General features: G+C 43.6%; 1 protein-coding gene across 13 annotated transcripts in view; it reads left to right on the top strand.

The window, feature by feature from the left end:
• The window catches only part of PCDH15 (protocadherin related 15), a 688,108-nt gene extending 668,209 nt beyond the window's left edge, over positions 1–19,899 (top strand). For 10 of the 13 annotated variants that reach the window (XM_017826140.1, XM_017826139.1, XM_017826138.1 and 7 more), the window contains 5 exons: positions 3,546–3,722; positions 8,401–8,619; positions 10,929–10,937; positions 11,966–12,076; positions 16,532–18,991. In XM_017826140.1, coding sequence (XP_017681629.1) covers positions 3,546–3,722; positions 8,401–8,619; positions 10,929–10,937; positions 11,966–12,076; positions 16,532–17,954 — 1,939 coding nt within the window. In that variant the 3' untranslated portion in view covers positions 17,955–18,991. Of the gene's footprint in view, positions 1–3,545; positions 3,723–8,400; positions 8,620–10,928; positions 10,938–11,965; positions 12,077–16,531; positions 18,992–19,368 lie in introns of those variants that run through there. The other 3 variants (XM_017826145.1, XM_017826143.1, XR_001876630.1) reach the window with 2 other exon arrangements.
• Positions 19,900–21,881: the final 1,982 nt, after the last annotated feature.

Raw genomic sequence — 21,881 nt, 5'->3', positions numbered from 1 at the left:
AATGATGCAGGATCTCGAGTCTTCAACACTGCTGACTCCAAGTCTATGGTACCAGTTATTTGAGTCCTGAAAGGAAGAACGTTTCGGGGTTGTTTTTTTTGAATTTCTTAAACTATTTTATGTGCTCCAAAAACACAAGAGGCTGTCAAATTACTAAACAACTTAGATGGGACGTTGGGAAGAAATCCTTTCCTGTGAGGGTGGGGAGGCCCTGGCACAGGTTGCCCAGAGAAGCTGTGGCTGCCCCTGGATCCCTGGAAGTGTCCAAGGCCAGGCTGGAGCAACCTGGGCTAATGGAAGGTGTCCCTGCCCATGGCAGGGGTGGAACAGGATGATCTTTAGGGTTCCTTCCAACCCAAACCATTCTGGGATTCTTTATGAAGCAGAATGCCACCAGCCAAGGGACAGCTCAACCAACTAAAATACCTGTAATACCTGTAATAAATACCTGGATTATTTTGCCTTTCCCTTTCTTCGGCATCTAAAGATGAAAAAAACTGTCTCAGAGTTTTCAGGGTACTTTGGGGCACGTGATGTCCTCAGTGACAGTGCAAATCTATGTGCCCTTCACTTCATTTCCCTGGTATCACTGCTGGGAACTGGGAGAGTGATGGAAATGGAGATGCACAGGGAGGTGTTTTGCTCGTCACATTTTGTCTGTGGAGCTAAAAGGGACTTGGAGCAGCAGGAAAGGCTTGTTCCCTGTTCATTTGCTAGTTCCACCTCTCACTACACCACTGTTGGGAGGATGATAATTACCATTAACAAGTGATAGACTACTTTTAATTTAACTTCTGCTGATCAGTACAGCAGAACTGCCAATGCTGTTGTTACTTACGAGTAGGCACCTCAAAACTTGGTTCTTTTGAGTAGAACTACAAGGAAGTGGCCTCTTTCAGCAGAGTTTTCAAACCCTAAAGAATTTTTCAGCATCACAAGTTCAGCTGAATGACTTTTCAAATAACTCTACAGGGAACTGCTCTATTTTTAAGTGAATTCTTTAATTGCTACTTTTCAGTCTTCGGTGCATTTTTATTACCTACTTTAACCCAAACATGCAATTTGTGTGTTTCAGATTGAATATTCCTGTCATTCTCCTGTACTTGGTGGTGTTTATTGCAATGTCAGTTAAAGCCAAGGCCTGCATTGTGCCTATTTCCCATAGGCAGAAAGTGGTATCCCAAAATCCCAGAATGGTTTGGGTTGGAAGGGACCTTAAAGCTCAGCCAGTCCCACCCCCTGCCATGGGCAGGGACACCTTCCACTAGTCCAGGTTGCTCCAACCCGGCCTTGGACACTTCCAGGGATCCAGGGGCAGCCATAGCTTCTCTGGGCAACCTGTGCCAGGGCCTCTCCACCCTCCCAGGGAACAATTCCTTCCCAATATCCCATCTAACCCTGCCCTCTGGCAGTGGGAAGCCATTCCCCCTTGTCCTGTCCCTCCATTCTTTGTCCAGAGTGTGCTGTTTGTTCTTCAATTTTAATCATGTTTTAGACAAAGAGATTCTCAAAGGCAATGGATTCCAGCAGAATGTCAGGAGTTTCTGAGGAAAGGTAATGTTGTTACCAATTCTGCTCCAAGTGACCCCACGTTATAACCTTCCAATCTTTTGGAGCGCTTCTCTCTGGGCTGTAATAACAGTTCTGGGCAAGGAAACACAACATGACAAGAGGGAACGGCCTCCAGCTGTGCCGGGGGAGGCTCAGGTTGGACAGCAGGAGGAATTTGTTGCTGGAAAGGGTGGTCAGGCCTTGGCAGGGGCTGCCCAGGGAGGTTTGGAGTGCCCATCCCTGGAGGTGTCCCAGGAAGGCCTGGCCGTGGCACTCAGTGCTCTGGGCTGGGGGACAAGGTGGGCATCGGGCACAGGGGGGACTCGGTGACCTTGGAGGGCTTTTCCAACCTGGATGATTCTGGGATTCTGTAAAAAACATCCCCTGCCTGCTGCAAGAGAAGATGTTTGTATGGTAATTAGGGAGGTAAATCCTTTACCTACTTGGCCTTTCTAAATCCTTTTGTAAAACACCCTTCTAAGGACTTCAGGTTCTTTCAGCCATTTCCATTCACACAATGTTTGCTGGGGCTTTTTTTTTACAATAATCTGCATATCCCAGCTTTGTCCTGTCAAGTTTTACCTGGGAGAATTATTGTTCCCGAGGTGTCTGTGACAGGTTATCACCTTGGCTGCCAGTGAAGAGCGTTCCAGAAGCAGAGATAAGTAGAGTTTACCCTATCTGCAAACAACAGGAGTGCTTGTTTAGAGGACACCAGTCAACCAGCAGCGTGGCAGCCAATCTGTATCTCTATTTTCTCTGCACTAACAGTATATATTCACTGCTAGGCTGAGACCTGGCTCTGACAGACTTGGATTTTTCAAAATCTTTTAGAAAAACTGCTGTTTTAAAAGCAGGCTAAATTTCCAAAAAGAGAGGAGAGATGAAAAATTAGGAGCTGGTGATGCTACCTTGACAGCGTTGCTTTGGAAATCTTGTGTCAGGAAAAAAAACAGCAGCAAAATGTAACCTCAGCAACTGCAGAAGGTTTTGTGTAAAACAAGTGACTTCCTAAAGTCACTGGTGTCCTTTTTTGAGAGATCTGTCTTCCTCTACACCCTGATGCACCCTTGATCCTGATGCCTTGATCAGTCAGCTCGTTCCCCCCACTTCCCTTGCTTTTGCCTCCCAGCTCAGCTGCTGCTTTTGGATTTGATACTCTGATCACATAAATTAGTCTAGGAAATTCTGTATTTATTTATAACTCCCAGGAGTTTAGATGGAGCACTTAAACTTCCAGATTCTCTGGTTTGTGTCTCCATACCTTTTTGCCCATGTGTCCTGTGCTGATGATATTTGCTTTTATGCCTTTGTTTATAAAACTGTCTTTGAGGGTTTCGAGGGAACCCTTCTTGGCCTCAGCTTGGAAACCTCACCAGACCATTAGCAAGTCTGGGTGTTGTTATTGTTAATTTGGGCAGAGCTGCTGCTGATTTCTGTTGGCCTTTTTTTCCTTCTGCTTGTAGAACTCCTGCTGCAGTTTATTTTATTCCATTTTTTCCCATGTCAGCCCGATATTCCAATTTTCTTCTGCCTGTAAAACTTGCAGGTGTTGCAGCACCTGAAATGTTGGAGGGACAGATGAAATATCCAGTTGAAAGTCATTGGAGTGGTTGTTTCTGTGGGGGAAAATTTATTGTGTAAGGGTGGAATGGAAGTGCTGAAATAGTACACCTTAATAAAAGGATGGCAGGGAGGCTTTGTGTGAAATATAGGTGGTGTTTCCCATGAGCCATTTAAAACTCAGCTGAGGTCGTAAATACAGAGAGCTCGACTTAAGGACACTACTTCTGATGACCTCTCCAAGCACTGCTGAGCTTTTCCCAGGAGTTCAGCATTTAAGAGGTTCTACTGAGCAGAGATTCTTTTCAGAAAGTGCTCTGAAGGTCCCCCCCGTCCTCCTCGGCCCGTGGGCTTTGGCCTTTGGTGTCTCATTTGGCCCTTGGGCAGCACAAACCGATCACTGCAGCTCTCTGGCTCCGTCTCCTCCGCAGGATTTTGGAACGCTACATCCAGGACCAGATTCCCGGGGCGACGGTGGTGGTGGAATCCATCGGGGCCCGGAGGTTTGGGGACGGGTTCTCTGAAGAGGATTACACCAAGTCCGACCTCATGGTCTACGCCATCGACCCGCAGACCAACAGGGCCATCATGAGGAACGAACTGTTTAAGTGAGTGTCTCATTCCTTGCTCCTCCTCTGTCCCTGGGGCCTGTTTGGAAGCCTGTGGGTCTGTTAGGAAGTGGTTCAGCATGACAGGAGTAGGGAAACCTCTGGAAGCAGTTGCTGCCTGGCCTTACCCTCTGTAACTTGGGGATTTTCCACTTTACCAGTTCAGTGCATTGCCTTGAGCTAAATCATCCCCTGATTTAGACATTTTCACCATGAGAGCTTGCAAGACACTTGGGCCACCCTGTGCAGGAGCTCCCAGCTTCAGTTCCTCCGAAGGAATTTCCTTCCTATGTACCAACACTCCTCTGTGATGTTCAGGCAAGGGCTTTGCTGCTGCAGTGCTGGACCTTCCCTTTCCATTTGGAAAACTGCCTTTTTCTTTTTTGTTTCTTTCTGGGCTCTGGGGTTGGGTTTTTTTGTGGGAACCGAAGGAAGAGAAGGAAGGGAAGGGGAAGGAACAGAGGTGGTTTGCAATGTCTGAAGCACATTGGGGCATGACCCAGGAGTACCCACACAGAGGAGATCGGGCCCTTCAAGATGCAAATCAGGCTTTTCTTCTACAGCACCCACTCTCTTTTGGGGTTTTTTCCTTATTTCACCTTTGTGTTTGCTTTTTATCTTGGTGAGAACTGGGCCAGGCTGTGGTTGGAAAAGGCCTTGTTCTCCCGAGCTCCTCATGGAGTGCAGATGAACTATGGTGAACTAAAGCTGTGCAGGTATTCAGAGTTTACAGGCTGGAAAAGATCCCTGTGATCAGTCTGAGCGAGTGTAATAAGGATCATGAAACCCCTCAAATTCATTCTGGTTGGAAAGTGTCTGTCAGCAAAGCAGCTCCACAAGGAAAGCCACTCAATTACCTTTGTGTAATTTCCTGACAAAAATTAGGTCTTTTTCCCTTTTTTTTTTTAATTTATTTAAATTTCTGTAGGTTCAGTCACAGAGTTTTATTATAACTGAAGTATCCAACTGGTGCTTTTAATTTCTGTGTCCCACCAAGGTCTAGGCTTATGATCACGTCATCCTCTAAATTTTTATTCTTGAGAAGTTGCTTGACCTCTGCACTCTGGGCTGTGTTTAAATTGTTTTGATCACTTCAAGATGTCTCTGAAGCCTCTCCAGTCTTCCAGCATCACTTTTTGAACTAAGGATACAAAAATGTTGTGGGTTTATATAAAATTTTCTATTTTTATATAAAAATATTTTTTAAAATAGCCATGGTAGCTCTCAGAGGGGTAGCAGTAGGACCTCCTTCCTCCCATTGGCATTTGGTTTTGGGTATCTACTAGGTCATACAGTCTCTTTAGGTCTCAGTGATGCTCTGGGAGTTTGTGTTCATGTGTCCACTGCTGATCCTTCCCAGAATGGTGTCTTTATGTTTTTATTCTCAGTTTTATTCAAGAGTGGACGTGGAAATTCAGGAAGCCAGCAGAAATCTGTGATAGATAGAGAACCATTCTCATTAATCTCCAAAGAAAAGTGCCAGTGAATCTGCTTGCAGTTCTCCTGTTTCAGCCCAACCCACTCCCAAAACGAGTCTCAATAAAAAGGATCTTGCTGCCTTGCATCCAGATTATCTCCTGATCCCTCTTTATCATTGCTTTTCCACTTTTACCCTTTATAAATTCCTAGAGGTGTGTGTTTTATTCCAGTCACAGCAGTCCAGTTCAGAGTGGCTGAAGTGGGATCCCTTTAGAAATGCTCGAGGTCAAAAGGACATTATTGAATTCCATGAAAAAATAAAAACTTTTTCTGATGCAGACTCTCTTCACAGTCAGGAGAAAAAAAATGTCCCTCTTCCTTTTGGGACCCTTTGAAAATATAGGAATGTCTTTTAGGAACATTCATGTGTCCAGTGAAATACCCAGAGCAGGAGAGAGCTAAGATAGGTTAAAAATCTGATTTTCGAATGTGAAGGGTCAGCTGAGAAGGAACCTCATTAAAATGCTCCGTGTGCCTGCACACTCAGCTTTTTGGTTTGTTTTTTTTTTCCCTCTCTTCAAAAGCTTTTAAATATTTAAATCAGCAAAATCCCAGGGAATGCTCTCCTGGCTTTACGGTAGAGGTGAGGAGGTGTCAGCTCCCTGGAGCAAGGAGGGAGAGTTTTGGAGCTGGACAGCTGGAGTTACCAAGTTTTCCCCAGCAAGTGGGTGAACCACCAGAGATTTGCCCCAGCTCAGGGAAATACCCAAATCTACAAAGAAATCCCTCCTGTAGGTGTTTTCCTGGAGGTTTGATTTTCCAGGGATGGCTCCGTGTTCTTCCAGCCACTCCCAGGACACAGTGGTTGTGCCCTCAGTGGGAAGCCATGAGTCACAACCATCCTTCTGCCAGGCAGGAATCTGCTCTGGATCTACCAGCCAAAGAGATCAGTAGGAGAAAGGATCATTTAATAAACTGGAGATGATGGGAAGAAGGTGAGAAAGTCCTAAAGAAACTCCTGTTTTAAAAATTGAATTGGCAATAAGGAATATAAATTTACCTGAGTTATTTTCCAAGTGTTCAGCAATTCCATGATGTATCCAGAAGAGAGAACTGTACCAACAGCATAGAGTTAGCACGTGAGTTCTGCCAGCTGGGATTTTAACACAGTTTGCAAAGTGATTATGTTTTGGAAGATACCTGGAATGGGCTTTTTTGGGAACACCCTGCTGTGATCCTGCTCCTAAAACATTGAGCAGGCCCTGATTTAAGAGTTTGCTGTCCCTGTTTGAAACAATCCCCTGTGAAGGTGGGACAGGAGGTAAGTTGAGGACTGAGTGGAGCACTGCCGTGTTCACTGCTCACCTGTGTCCCCAAGTGCCACATCCACACGTTCTTTGAACAGTTCCAGGGATGGGGACTCCACCACTGCCCTGGACACCCTGTTCCAGTGCTTGACCAACCTTTCAGTGATGAAATTTTCCCTACTATCCAATGCAAACCTCCCCTGGCACAGCCTGAGCCCGTTCCCTCTCCTCCTGTCCCTTGTTCCCTGGGAGCAGAGCCCGACCCCCCCGGCTCCCCCCTCCTGTCAGGGACTTGCAGAGCCAGAAGGTCCCCCCTGAGCCTCCTTTTCTCCAAGCTGAGCCCCACCCAGCTGCTCCTGGTCAGACTTTTGCTCCAAATCTGCCTGATTACACCCAAAAAATGGGTCTGAGTGGTAACTGTGCTTTGCTATTTCCTCTCTCTACCACGAACCCCTGAAAGACTCTGAGGCTACTTAGAGATAATTTTACAAACTGAAATGATCAGCTTCCTTTTCTATCTTTTTATAGGAAAGAGGGTTGGATTTATTGGAGCATAAAAACCAGTTGAATCCAGCAAATTTCTCCTGCATATATTAAGTGGAAAATGTCCACCATTAAAAATAAACTGCTTACCCTGCCTGAATCTCCTGCACAGCGTGTCAGGTTCCATCATGGAGTAAACGCTCACGCTTGAGTTACAACCTGTTAAAACAGGGTTTGTCAAGAAAATGCTGAGGGAATTTTAATGGAGAGATGGTTAAAATCATCCAGAGATTTAATGCTGTCCTGCTGGGATGCTTTTGCCAGCTCAAAGGACGTGTGACATGCACCAGTGACATCTAGTGTGCAGCAGAAGAATGAGGCTCCGATTAGACTCACTTTACGCCTCGTGAACCGTCATTAGGTTTGAAAAGGGATTTTTTTCTCTCAAGCACCACGAGCATTTTTGTGGAAGAAATCAAGGGGCAAACAATGCTGTGAGGGTTCCTGAGTAAATTAATTAGAGGGGAAGTCGATTTTAAGAAATTAACTGCCATTAAGAAATGGTTTTTGAGGAGTGTTATTTCTATTTGATGATCAGATTAAGGAAATCAAGCTATTTCAGACTATTTCAGACTGTCTTTAGACATTCAGAGTTTATGTGCAGAAATCCTTTCAGAATATTTTTTTTTAGCTGTTGTTTTTCATTTGGTCTTTTCTGGGTTTTTTCTGACACATCATGTTTCCCCAGGAGAACCTCTGTCCAGGTGGGGGTCCTGCTATGGCTCCTCCATCCTAACAGTGCCTCCTACTTTGGTCTTTTTAGCTTGTGAGACACTCAGTCCTCACTTCCAGAGTGATCCAAGGATTTTTCTTTTCCTTTAGAAGTTAAAGCCTTGGCCAATGTATTTTTTGTCCCTCCAGCCAAAGGATTTCCCTAAGAAGCTGAGGGAAGTCCTCCTGCTTTTAGAGTAGCATCAATCACAGTCGTGAAGGAATCTCATAAAATAGAATCATTAAGGTTGGAAAAGACCTACAAGATCATCAAGTCCAATTGTTCCCTCAGCACTGCCAAGGCCACCACTAACCCATGTCCCCAGGTGCCTCATCCACATGGTTTTTGAACCAAGGATGGGGAATCCACCACTGCCTGGGCAGGATCACGTGGATCTTTAGGCCGGAGTGGGATGTGTTCAGGAAGGGCTGGTTGATCCTCTGTAACAGTCCAGTGAAGGAAAGAGCACAATCAATGCCACTTTGAACCCCTGGAAATCAGGATAAGCTTCAGCTCACCCCTCCTTTTCAGTGCTTAAACTGTGTCCTGGTATTAAGTACCTCGGAGTCATTCCAGGGATTACAAGGAATTGCCAATACCTAAAGACCAGGCTTTATCAGACCACGGTTCCTAACCCAACCACAGCCACCCAACCACACTTCATGAACTTGACCGTAATTCTTTTGTGCCACCGAAGGTTCCTGGATGGCAAACTGCTGGACATCAACAAGGAGTTCCAGCCCTACCTGGGGCAGGGCGGGCGAATCCTGGAGATCCGCACGCCGGACGTGGTGGCCAACGTGAAGAAGCAGGCGCAGGCCGTGGGCTACACGGAGGGAGCGCTGCTGGCCCTGGCTGTGATCATCATCCTGTGCTGCCTGCCAGCCATCCTCATCGTCATGGTCAGCTACAGGCAGTGAGTAACCTCCTCCTTCCCCCACTCCCACTGCCAGCACTCCCAGCAGGGAGGTCGTGTAGCGTAGAACCGCTCCGACACCATCCGTCCTTGCAGCGAGAGCAACGTATCATTTCATATTTATATGTTATATATATATTTATATATACTTATATATCTTATATTTTTATATTATAGGTATTTACACATTATCTCTCCCATGTTAGTTTCTATTTTTAACTCCCCTCTCCCCACAAGAGTTGGCCAGTGCTCGGTGTGATGCACGTGGGAAGCGCGTCTTGTCGGACTTTTCTGGGGCAGGGAGCTTTTAGAACACGGCCTCAAAAGCCAGGTGTTTTTGAAACACAGGGGTAGTTTCAGGGCTGAATTCCATGCCAAAGGAAAAAAAAAAATTTGAGGAGAAAGGTGCTGTCTCAATCAATGGCCCAAAAATTAAACTGCGCAGCTCGATAAAATAAAAAGAGTCCATTTTTTCGCTTATATATTTATAATTTTAATAAAATTATAAAATATTTATCATATTAATGTATTTATAATATTTATAATATAATGTATTTGTAGTATTTATAAATTACATTTATGACATTTATTTATCCTATTTTAAAATAATATTTATAATATTTATACATTATTTTTTGAAATATAATGTTTTCCCCCTAAAATAATCACAGTTATATATTTCCCGACCTTGTTAATTGTAAATGTTTCCTGGAGGATGCCTTTTGTGCCATTTCTGTCTAAAGCAGCGGGGAGAACCTTCTTGGTGTTTTCACTCACCTCTTATATTAACTTTATATTAACTTTAACTCACCTCTTATATTCACTCACCCCTTAATTAAACCTGAAGAGGTTTAATTAATTGGCTGATAAACTAATTAAAGGATCAACATCACCAACAAGAACCTCCCAACTAAACTTTTTCTGGCCTTCTCATATTATGAATCAATGCATTTGAACTACAAGGTAGATTGATTCCTAGATTTATATGTATATTTATTTATAGATTTTTCTTTAATTAAAGATGATACTCAGAGATACTTAATGGATTTACTAATTAATTATTATATTCACATCCCAGTTTCTCCAAAACATTTGAGTCAATGGAAAAAGACCTTTTAAAGGAGTTTGGAAGAGTTTGGGATGGCAGTGCATTCCCAAGCTTCCCTGCTTATCCCAAAATTCTGTGGAAAATTCAAGTTCAACCTCCAATTAGTTGGTTGCTGTTCCCTGAACTGCCTGTTTCTTGAAGAAATCGAAGAGCACTATTTTTCCCTGGCATCTGTTAGATTATCAAAACATCATCCATCTCTTTTAAGAGCTTTAAGGAATCTGCTCAACTTCATTTCATCAAACAAAATCCCATTTTTGCTGTCTGGAAGTGAGACTTGGAGCCAAATTTATAGCAGCCCAGTGTGAATAAAACTGTATTTTTATGAGAAATGCATCACTGAAGAGTGCCAAAGAAAATAAAAGGAATTTTAGTGTTAATAGAGGCACCAAAACTGTCCTGAGCCTTCTGGTTTGTTTTTCCATTACAGCCTTTTTTTCTCCTTTTGAAAAGGAGTTTCAAGATTTTTCCTGAAATATTTTTCTTGTAATAAAGCTGAAAATTATGCCTTTGAAATACAGAATCCAGTACAACCCTGCAGGGTACTTCTAAATAATATATTATTTACTAACAGTGATCACAAATAAATGGTATCTTCTAAATAATAATAAATAATACTCCCTCACTATTGGAAATGTTTTCTAGACCATTCTTGAAATGTGTTAAATTGGAGAGAGTGGTAAATAAATTATTATTATTATTATTATTATTATTATTATTAATTGTTGTCTATATTTTTAATTTACTATTATATTATATTATATTATATTATATTATATTATATTATATTATATTATATTATATTATATTATATTATATTAAAAACTGATATAAAAATGCACCTGTTAAAGAAATAACATGAGAAATACTATTTTTTTCCATGTCTTACTCTGTTCCCTGTGCGAGTGTGGCAGGGAGTTGTTTTCCATAAACCCAAAGCAGCTTTTCCCTTCTGGAATTCCCGTTTCTGCTGACTGCAGAATTGTTTCAAGGGTAGCAAAAATAGCAGCAAAACACTCTTCAGCTGTGGAAATTAGGATCCTTTAAACATGTCATTAATCCTGTAATTTGATGTATGAATTAATTAAGTAGCCTCTAGTTTATTACTCCTGTTAAATTCACTGTTTGAGACAGTTGTTGGAAACAGAATTCATTTAACCTGCCTTTTTATCTCTTTTTCTTTTTTTGCATAACAAAACAGATTCAAAGAGTAAGTACTTATTTCCAGCTTCATTTCTACCAGCTTACATAGGAATACTGACAGCCTGCCAGACTTTAGTGTTTAAATACATTAAATGTATATTTTTAGCCTTCAGTGAGAGTTGATTCCTATGCTCCAACTTGCTCCTAAACACTCGGTATGAGGAGTTTAAAAGTGATTTATTTTTTGTGGCTGCTCAATGTGATTTATTATTGCATTAAGGATGTGGGGGTTGGGGTTATTGTTGTTTCCAGCAGAGAAAAAGGTAAATATTCCCATGGGTGTGGAATTCCACAGGCAAGTCGGGGCGTGTCAGACAAGGAAGAGTCAGGTGTTGACCCACCTCAAAAACCAAACTTAGGTGGAGCAGTCGTGTCACCTTGATGGTGCTCCCCGAAACCACCCATGAGACACCACAGCTTGGTTTTCTACAGGGAAAACAGGAATCTCTTTCATAGGAACTTGACTCCTTATAAAGAAAAAAAAAAAAAAAGGCTTTTTTTCAGGAAAACTCTTAATTGAAACAGAAATTTCCCAGCCAACTCCGCTGAGACGAAGGAGTTGAAGGTGGACAAGGGGAATGGCTTCAAGCCAACAAAGAGGAGATTTAGATGGGATATAGGGAAGGAATTGTTGGCTGAGAGGGTGAGGAGGCCCTGGCACAGGTTGCCCAGAGAAGCTGTGGCTGCCCCTGGATCCCTGCAAGTGTCCAAGGCCAGGTTGGAGCAACCTGGGCTAGTGGAAGGTGTCCCTGCCCATGGCAGGGGGTGGAATGAGATGATCTTTAGGGTCCCTTCCAACCCAAACCATGCTGGGATTCTGTGATTTTATTCCTGTCTGGAGGAGCTCTGGGATTCCACCAAAACAGAACAACAGAGCTGAACAAACCAGGAAAATATAATCACTTTGGTGAAGGCAACACTCAGGGATGTTTATAAACTGCAGAAAAAAACATGGAAAACTTTCCATTTGGGCTTTATGTTGGGGTGGGGAGCGTTTCTGATGAGTCTTTCTCCTTCTCTCCATGGCTCCCGAAGGAGGCAGGCTGAGTGTGCCAAGACTGCCAGGATCCAGATGGCTTTGCCAGCAGGGAAACCAGCCAGTGCCGCTGCCAACAACCTCTACGAGGAGCTTGGAGACAGCACCATGTGAGTATTCCTTGAGATCCATCAATAAATCCAACCTGGGCTAGTGGGAGGTGTCCCTGCCCATGGCAGGGGGTGGAACTGGGTGAGCTTTAAGGTCCCTCCCAACCCAAACCATCCTGGGATTCTCATTCCTGCTTGGGGTTCTCCAAGATCCAGAAAAGACACAGGATGACCTTGTGAGGAGAGAAAAAGCATTTTAATATTCTTGTAGGGCTTGGGAGGTTCTTTAACAGGTTTTAAGTGGGCAAAAAGCAGGTTTAACCACATGGTTTCCTTACGAGCAAGAGCCTGGAGCAGGTCACTGCTGCCAGGGTGAGCCAGCTTTGGATTCCTTGGCAAATCCAGCCCTAGACGTTTTCCAAAGCTGTTGACTAAACACATACAATAAAATTCGTTACTTATAAATTCATTAATTAACTGGACACATCTGAAATGACAGAACACTGAAAATTTCTGCCCCGAAGTCCCCATTTCCTACAGTAAGAAATACTCTGTTGGGTAAAGTGTGTTGTTTTTTGGTTTTTCCTTTTCTGCTCTAAATTTAAAACTGTTTAAATATTGAAATAAAAGGAACTCTCAGAGAAGAGAAACCACTGGCAGGTCTATGAATGCATCTTTTATCTATTACATGCTCATAAAATAATAATATTGCAAGGTTGCTTACCTTTTCATGCTTCTGGAAACCTGAAGTTGATGGACTCCAACAACAATTTAACTCCCAGCATGAAAATATTCCAGGGGGGGAGTAGCCAATTATTATTTGTCCCATACTGGGAGGGGTTTGTTCATGAGCTTTACCACACTCTCTTTGTATGAAAAATCCAAGGAATGCTGAAGAGCACAGCATTAATAAAGTTAGGAGGCAGGTAGAGAGGTGGAATTGAGGATTGCTCTGTTTTCCATCATTATTTGTTTTGCTCAGAAAGCTGGAATTCTCCAGCTGCTGAGATTGAGTTTAGAAAACGCTGCAGGGGCATGACAGAGCTGTAACTCTTGGCCAGACAGTCTGTGCCTAGGGAATCATTCCAGAGCTTGAGCTTTTCTGGGTGAATAGAGGAATAAAAATTCCTGGGAGCAGGAATAGCTTCTCCTCATTGCTGAATTCCCTCCCGTGCCGTTTGCCTCTGACAAGTCCTACACTTGGGCAGGAAGGGAGGAAAAATGGATGTTCAGCTGTGGAATATAGTGATTTTGGACTGTGTTTGTGAACCACAGGAGATCACATCTGTACTTCTGCACTGAGGTGCCTGCTGAGTAAAATTCGTGCTTTTTTTAATTTTTTTTTTTTGCATTAAACTAAATTTCTCTTGAAATTAAAGATGTATTGCCAAATACCCGATGCTAAACCCAGAAAAAGCCTTGTTTTGCTGGGGTTTTATCTGCAAAGGGGTTTTTTAATGTTTTAGTACTGCAACATGTAGAGGCCAGTTCACAAATATGCAGTATTGACTCTGAGGCTGAGATTTATGCTAATTTTGACAAAAAAAAATTGATTTTATCGCACCAAAAAAAGGTGCTGTAGTTGGAATATTTTCTCTCAGATGTCTTTGCAAACAGCTAAGCTATATCCACCATGCTGAGGAACTGATTAAACACAAACCAGTAAAAATCCTTAAAAGAGAACTGAAAATCCGCAGGATTTTAAAGAAAAGAACACGCTTCAATAAATATAATTACAATTTTCTTTTTCCCTGTCAGTTACTTGATTTCAGGCTACACATATAACTTAGGAAATTCTTATTTGGGAAATACCTTTGATTAACATTTTGCATGAACTTTAGTCCAATATTCCCTGTCCTTAATTGTCCTAAGACAGTCATCTTTCATTTGCAGTGCTGCCTCGTGTCTTGTTTTCTTTCTTTGGTGTTTATAGCAAATGAAATGGAACTAAGCTCTTTAGTTTTAAATCTGCCTTGTCTCATAATTTTCATTTTTCTCTGTTTTTGGATACATAGGCATCAGTAAGTAAGCTTATTTCATTGTCTTAATATTTGTAGCTGGTAGAAACACTAGTTAATTTTCCTTTCAGTGATTCCCATTCAACCTTGCAAGCTGAAACTCATATTTTATTTATCCATTGATCAGGAAAGACATTTACTGTGAAGCTTCAGTATTTCCATGCTTCTTTATCCCTCTTCTTGGAAGCAGAGAGAGCAAGTGTGATTGCTGAACTTGAATGGTGTTATTTCTAAAGCCAAAGAAAAGCTACCTTAAAAAAGAAAAAACAAAACAAAACCAAACCAAACCGACACTGAGTGAAGGCCCAGAGGTTTGGACTGATGGCTGGATGCAGGCAAAGCCTATTTTGTCTGTTATTTACAATTCCATGCAAGGCTGGGACGTGTCTTTCAGTTTACAGGGATGTGCTTCAACCTGAGTTGCATAAAAATAATCCAGGACCACAAAGAGATGCAGGGTCAGCCCAGCCCGGAGAGGTGTCGTGTGGAGCCAGGAGGGAGCTGAGGAGCTTTGGAAATAATCCATTCCAGTAGCAAAAAGGTTGTGTCACCTGCATGAGCCTTCTGCTGGAGGGGTCCCTCAAGTTCACAATCACTTCTTTCTCTCACTTCTGAATAGATGGACAGGGCTTGAATCCCCTCTGAGCTGGCTGCTTTAGGATAAAGGATTACTTTAGAGGCTCTGGGGAACAGCCCAGCAAGGACATGGAGCTGCTGGAGCCAGTCCAGAGGAGGCCCCAAGAGGATCAGAGGGCTGGAGCAGCTCTGCTGGGAGGAAAGGCTGGGAGAGTTGGGATTGTTCAGCCTGGAGAGGAGAAGCTTTGGGGTGACCTGATTGTGGCCTTCCAGGGCCTGAAGGGAGTCTGCAGGAAAGATGGAGAGAGACTATTTCCAAGGGCCTGGAGTGCCAGGACAAGGGGGAATGGCTTCCCACTGCCAGAGAGTAGATTTGGATTAGATATTGGGAAGGAATTGTTCCCTGTGAGAGTGGTGAGACCCTGGCACAGGTTGCCCAGAGAAGCTGTGGCTGCCCCTGGATCCCTGCAAGTGTCCAAGGCCAGGTTGGACGGGGCTTGGAGCAACCTGGGCTAGTGGAAGGTGTCCCTGCCCATGGCAGCGGTGGGACTGGATGAGCTTTGAGGTTCCTTCCAACCCAAACCATTCTGGGATTCAGTGATTAGTGTGAAGTTAATTATGTTTCATACAGTTCTGTTCTGCCCAGAGACAAGCCTTAGGCACACTGAATTTTGGCAAACTGCAGTGCCTGGGGAGAATTTATGCACTGATATAACCCTTCCTGGAGCTTTGCTGGGTGTTATTTGGAAATGGGAGTGTGATCCCTGTTCTTTGTGCAGGGATTCTGGTCCTTCTTTGGTCCCTGAGACCATTAGGGAACTGTGAGTTCTCTGCCTGGGTGATCCCCCACTGAAAATAGGAAACAAAATTTAAGAACCAAATATGTTTCATTACTAAATACAGGCTTTCAGGGGACTTTTACATATTAAATAACTTAGAGGAAACTTAATCTCTCTTAATTAACCCCTATCCAGTGTCTAGTCACTTAAATTTCTCTTCCAGTTTTGCTAGGGAATATTTAAGCACCAGAGTTAATTTTCCATTAATTATTTAGTTATATTTTCTGAGACACGACACACCACCACCAAAAACAATGGAACAATGTGACCAGGAGGCCTAAAAGTTCATCTTCCAACATTCACATCATCTTTTTGGAGTAGGTGTCCTCTGGAAGCCTGGTTGAATAAGGGGTTTGGTTTTAGCTCTGTGTGACAGACTCAAATCTTAAATTTCTCACAGGTTGAGGGGAAAATAAATTTCGTTTCAGCCTGAGGTGAACAGTGTTTAAAATAGGGCTCCCAGGGTACTTTTCTAGCAGACAGTGTGGAGATATTGATTTTAGAATGCTGTTTATTTTAAAATCTGCTCAGAAGTTTGCGGTATTGAAAATATTTGAGAAAAGTAGTTAATGAGGCACTGGGAGGTGAGAGATGAAGTCCAAAAAGTGGTGAGACCTCCTACTCTTGGTGTAGAAATTCGATGTAACCCACCTGCAGGGGCTTTTCATTGGGTTTAACGTGGTGAAGAGATGAAATTCGTACACGTGTGGATACTTCTGTGATGTTTTGTGTCTCTGGGGAGATGGGGTCCAGTATTGACTGATCATTTTGAAACCTAAGAGGTTGGTTTTTTTTAACAAGAGGTCAACTTATTTTTGAACTTATCGAGTAGCTGAGCAACTTTAAATTAAAACAAGTAGTAAGCTTGTTTTAATTTCTCTTCCTTCCCCCTTAAAGAAGATGCAAAAGTAAATGTCTTGCCCAGTAGCCCAGTGAATGTGCTCTTTCTGTTGGGTAGTAGTAGTTTGCTAGAGGTAATTGAATGGCTCTGATTCATATCATGAGTTTTTTTTTTCTCTCTCTCATAAGTATCTGTGTCCATGCATGTTTCCTCACATGTGATTATCTTCTTTTCTTTCAAGTCTTTTTCTTCTCTACCATTTCCAACAAAGCAGGGGAAAAAAGTCAAAGTCAGTCTTAGAAGAAGGAGACCGTCAGAGAGTTATAAGCAGCTTTGCTTCCCGTGCTATTGAGGCTCACAAGCAATCCAATATCAATGGATCACTGAACAATAACCTCCCCAAATCCTCAAGTAACATTACTTTTTTATCTGATGAGAACCCATTAACCACTCAGAACCCGCTGTATGTGGAAGGTCTCCCTCAGAGTCCCACTGCTGCCGGGTTTCTACGGAAAAGGAACGATACTCTTGATACTCTTTCTCCTTCAAGACTGGCCCTGAGAGAGGCCTCCTTGGGGGGCAGTCACCGGGCGTGGACGGTGCCCGCTCACCTCACCAGGAGGCACACGCCTGGTTCTCTGAGCAGGCCAGTTATCATGGACCCCGTCCAGTGGCAGCAGGAGAGACTCAAAGCCAGGAAGGAAGGAGCTGCCAATCAGGAGAGCAGTGCTGATGTTAGCAGTCCACTCTTTCCAAGACTGAGTGGCCCCAAGTTGACTGTGAAGGAGAAGGCCAGGCAGTTTGAGCAGCAGGCCTTGCAGGAGATGAAGCAGGTGAAATCTCCTGACGTGAAATCCAGGCGATCGCCGACGCACAGCAGCGCCGTCCAGGAGGGAGAGAACGCCCCAGAGCAGTCTCCTAAAAGTGTGGTTGCTTCTCCTTGCCTTCACCCTTCTCCTCAGTCCTCTCCAACACCTTGTGCTGAAGTACCTGAAGCAGAGGCCTCCGTGGTCCCCTCTGTGATCATCACTCACCACGACTCTCCTGAAGAACATTCTCCTCCTCCGACCCGCAAACCAACTCCTCCGTCTTCTAGGATAAAGAAACCAGTTTGCCAAAGTTTTCTAGCTCCTCAGACCAAAGAAGTCATAGCAAGCATTCCAGATCCACCTAAAATTCCCCCACCCCCCCCGCCACAGCTGCCACCTCCACTGCCACCGCCTCCTCCATCCCCTCCTCTGTTGCCACCACATCCTCCTCCTCCTCCGCTCGCAGTTTCTCTTCCTTCTTCTATTTCTTCTTCTTCTTCACCCCCTCTTAGCCCCCGGCTGCTGTCCCCTGCCAAGCCTCCCAGCTCCCCTGCCAAACAGCCAGCTGTCCCCCCGCCGGCCACAGTGCCAGAGCCTCCCCCTCGCCGGGAGCTCAAAGGGATTCTTAAGAACATTCAGAATTTAGCTGCCATCGAGAAGTCGGTGGCCAACATGTACAGCCAAATAGACAAGAACCACCTGCTGCCCAAGCACGTCTCCAGGCTCAAAGCGGCCGCGCCCCCGGAGCTCCCGACTCCGGAACCCGCGACCGAGCACAACCAGCAGAACGGGAACTTGAGCTGTGTTGTGGAGGAGCTGGAGCAGCGCTTCCCCTCCCAGTCAACGGCACTGTAACGCTCCCAGTTGGATGTTTTCTGCATGGGACCTTTTGACTCTAATGCAGCACATGGTGTCTGCCTCAGACTCTCCAGCAATCCCAACTTTTCCCCTTTCCCCGCCGTGTATCACGACTTTTCCACCGCTAACCCCCAGCTGAGAGACCTTGTCCTTCCTGTTCGCTCGGAAATTTGTAATGTATCCTGTAAACCTACAAGTTGTTTTCTCAGAACTACATCTCGCTGTTCTGCCATGTTGGTTCTTTGTTTACTGAAAATTCTTGGGGGAAGCTGTCCATTTTTCCCCAAGGATTGGTCCCGGCCGGCAGCGGGCTCGGCGCTGCTTCACGTCAAGCAGCTCTCCCTGTAGGTAATATCAGTAAAATTTTGCTGGAATCTCTTGCTTTGCCCACAAAATGTGCCACCTGGAAGGAACCTCCTGCCATGTGTTGGGTGTCAAAGCAGGCTCAGCCACGGTGAGCCGGGGTATTGGACGGGGCCTGGAGCAACCTGGGCTAGTGAAAGGTGTCCCTGCCCATGGCAGGGAGGGCAATGAGCTGATCTTTAAGATCCCTTCCAAGCATTCTGTAATTCCGTGCTGCATCTTGGTATTCCACGAGCGATGACACTCCGCTCACACGCTTTGTGGCAGCTCCAGTCAGAAGAAGGGCTTTGTCTTGATTTCTCAGCAAACCTGGCTGTCTCCCCTCCTGTTACCCATGTTCTGCCTTCCATTTCGTTTTTTTTTACATTGTAACTGCATGTTGAAAGTTTTTATTTTGTAAATTCCTTTCATGTACAAACAGTTTGTCGGTTTGTTTTTTATTTTGCATGTGCATGTTGTTGACGTCTCCCTTGAACGTTCACTCTAGTGAGCTTTACAGCTGAAACATCTCACCTGAAATTGTAATAAAGTCACTCTGATTAGTGTCACCAAGTACTTGTAAAAATCCATGGAATATGGATTTACTTACTGGCTTTTTTGCTCACAGTCATCTAAATCAGATCTTTACATTAAAGATGTCAATTATAATCATATAGATAAATAAATTAGCTTGTCCCTTGGAAAAAAAAAAAAAGGTAAGTAAAAGCAGTTTGGGCATTTGAATGTTTGGTCCAACTTGCAAGTTTTCTTTTAGTCCTTTGCCAAAATCTAAAATATTTGCATTTAACATGATGACTTCTAAAAAACACATTGGGAAAGCCAATTACATAAAGGAGCAAAACTAAACCCCCAGTTCACTATCAAATGTCGTAATTCTGAGCAAAAAGGTAATGAATTCTTTCTCAGACTGCTTAGAGCCACTCAGCATTTCCATGATGCTTGGCTTTGTCTCCTGTCTCTTGTTTGTTTGTTTTAAATCTGCAGTTAGGACATGTGTGGAGGCCTCAGGCTCAAACTGCTGAAGGTAGTTTCTCTTTCTTTGTCCCAGAGCCAAACTCCATGAATTACATCCCAGCTGATGCATTAGAATTTTTCTTTACAATCCTCCTGCTGGGCAGACTGTAGTTGCAAGGTATGTGTAGTAGCTGAATGTGTGAGGGGAAGGACTGTCCTCATCACCTTGTATAGAATCTCTCTCATTTATAGGATGTGCAGAGGTGAGCACGAGAAATTATTGGGCTACACACATTCAGGGTGGATCAACCCAAAAAATTGAATTTAAGTACCCAAACCCCACTTTAGAGCTCACAGACCCCTAACAGATGCTGTTGAACAGATCATTACATTACTGGTGAAATATTAGACAAATAGGGCCTTATTTTGTGGTGTGCAGTGAAAGTGCAGGTGTTTAGTCATCCACAGTATAAACCCCACAAAGGTTTTATATGGCAACAATTATTTGGGGTGTTCCCTAAGCACAAAGAGTGGACATCACACAGGAGCTCCATTTTAAACATGTATTTCACTGTATGAGAAGAGTCTGGGAGGGGTCATGGCAATCAGCTCTTCACTGATGAGGAACACCTACTTTCTCATTCTGGAAAGTTGCAAAGTTTACAAAAACTAGTTTTATTTTCATATGATGCAGCCTTTGTGCTCCTGTTGTGGTTTTTTTTGGTTGGTTGGTTTTTTGGTTTTTTTTTAATAGCCCTTGTTAAAAAATAATTCTATTAGACCAGGAAAGAAGCTGTACCAGGGAAGTTCTGCCCTGCTGAGGTGTCTGAGTGCTGAAGGGGGAATGGTTTTCAACCAGAAGAGGAGAGTTTTAAATTAGATGTTGGGAAGGAATTGTTCCCTGGGAGGGTGGGGAGACCCTGGCCCAGGTTGCCCAGAGAAGCTGTGGCTCCCCCTGGATCCCTGCAAGTGTCCAAGGCCAGGTTGGACGGGGCTTGGAGCAACCTGGGCTAGTGGGAGGTGTCCCTGCCCATGGCAGGGGGCGGAATGAGATGAGCTTTAAGGTCCCTTCCAACCCAAACCATTCCAGGATTCCACGGTACTGCAGCTCTACAAAGTATTAGAACCAATATAGTAGTTGGTAACAAGTTGAGAATATATAACGATATATATTTATATGTATAATTTGCCCCTTATTAGCTTGTCTGATTTGGTCAATTAGGGTCCAACATGACCCTGGATATACCTCTTATCCTTTCATCATCAGCGTGACGGGGCCAAGGTCTGAGCAGGAGCAGAGGTGGCATCAGTGGGAAGCTCTTCCCTGCAGAGCTGGAATGGAGCCACGGTGTGAGCACTACTCACCCCCCTTCCAGAGCTGTTCTACCTCAGTTCCAGCTGTGAACTGCGGGAAACCTCCCTTTTAAGAAGCAGGGCAAATGGATAAGTAGCTGTCTCCTCTGAGTAATATCAGTAGTGTTTGGGGGTTGTGATTTTTTCATTATGAAATAGGAAAGGCCTGCTGGGGTCCCAGGAATGGGGGAAATGTTGCTTTAGGCAAATCATGGTTCTTTAACCATTTTTAGGAGTGAAAGGTTGGCACATTTATACATGTGAATTCATTCTTGTTTCTCGCTCATATTGAGTGCCAGCACTGTCCTATTATCCTACATCCTTACAGGCACCATGGCCTTGCTTCCCACTTCCCACTGAACATTTCTCTCTGACTGACTGCAGGGAAGTCTGGCTGATAATGTTTATCCAGAAGCAATTCCTCCCTCTGTGGAGAGCTTTAATTCCTTCCTGGAAACAGATGGTGGTGTTTTGACCTTTGCCTTTCTGTCACAGTAGATCCTTGTGCTGTATTGAGTGAAAGGGTATTTTATGTCTTTTGAGCATTTTTCTTTCTCCTAATCGTGGCCACACAAAACTCTTAGAGAAGTATCAGCATCTCAAAACCCAGTGTGGTGCTGTTTTTAAGAAAGCTGAGTTCCAAATTTGATTAGAATTACTTATATTATGCTTTTAATCTGCAATATAATGACTATCTGAGAGCAATTAAGACTAATAAGCTTCTCCTCAGACCTTCTTTCTCTGAAGATTGTTGTAGGCAATATAGAAACTAAATACAGCGTTCCTCAAGTGGCCTTTGAAAAGCCACAGATCATCTTCTGATGATAAATCTTCATTTTGGTTGTTCATTAGTTTTATATTATATAGGTGACAGCGTTAATTTAATGCTGATAATCAATTCCATGTGCTGAATATTAATAGGAAACTTTAGAGATGGTGATATTAAAGAATTAAAAGGACTTCTACTCTGTTCTTTATTAGTTACTCGGTGTAATTAGAGACTTCCCCTAGAGTGCTGTCTGTGTACTAGGCTAAGCCTAACATAAATTTGAGCATTTACCCTTTCCTTCTTAAAAAATGTAATAAAAATAATCCAGCCTTATCCTTAAGAATAATGCCAAGGCCTAAAAGACCAAAACAATTCTAATTTTCCGACACAAAATGTGAAAATAGAGAACTTGATAGACATAAGTGCATTTGTCATGCCCAGGAATGGCTCCAAGAAAATGAATTAAAACAACAACAAATTCCCAA

This window comes from Lepidothrix coronata, unplaced genomic scaffold, assembly GCF_001604755.1.
Source record: "Lepidothrix coronata isolate B3197 unplaced genomic scaffold, Lepidothrix_coronata-1.0 Scaffold124, whole genome shotgun sequence".
Classification (NCBI taxonomy): Eukaryota; Metazoa; Chordata; class Aves; order Passeriformes; family Pipridae; genus Lepidothrix; species Lepidothrix coronata.
This window is presented reverse-complemented; position numbering and strand designations above follow the sequence as displayed.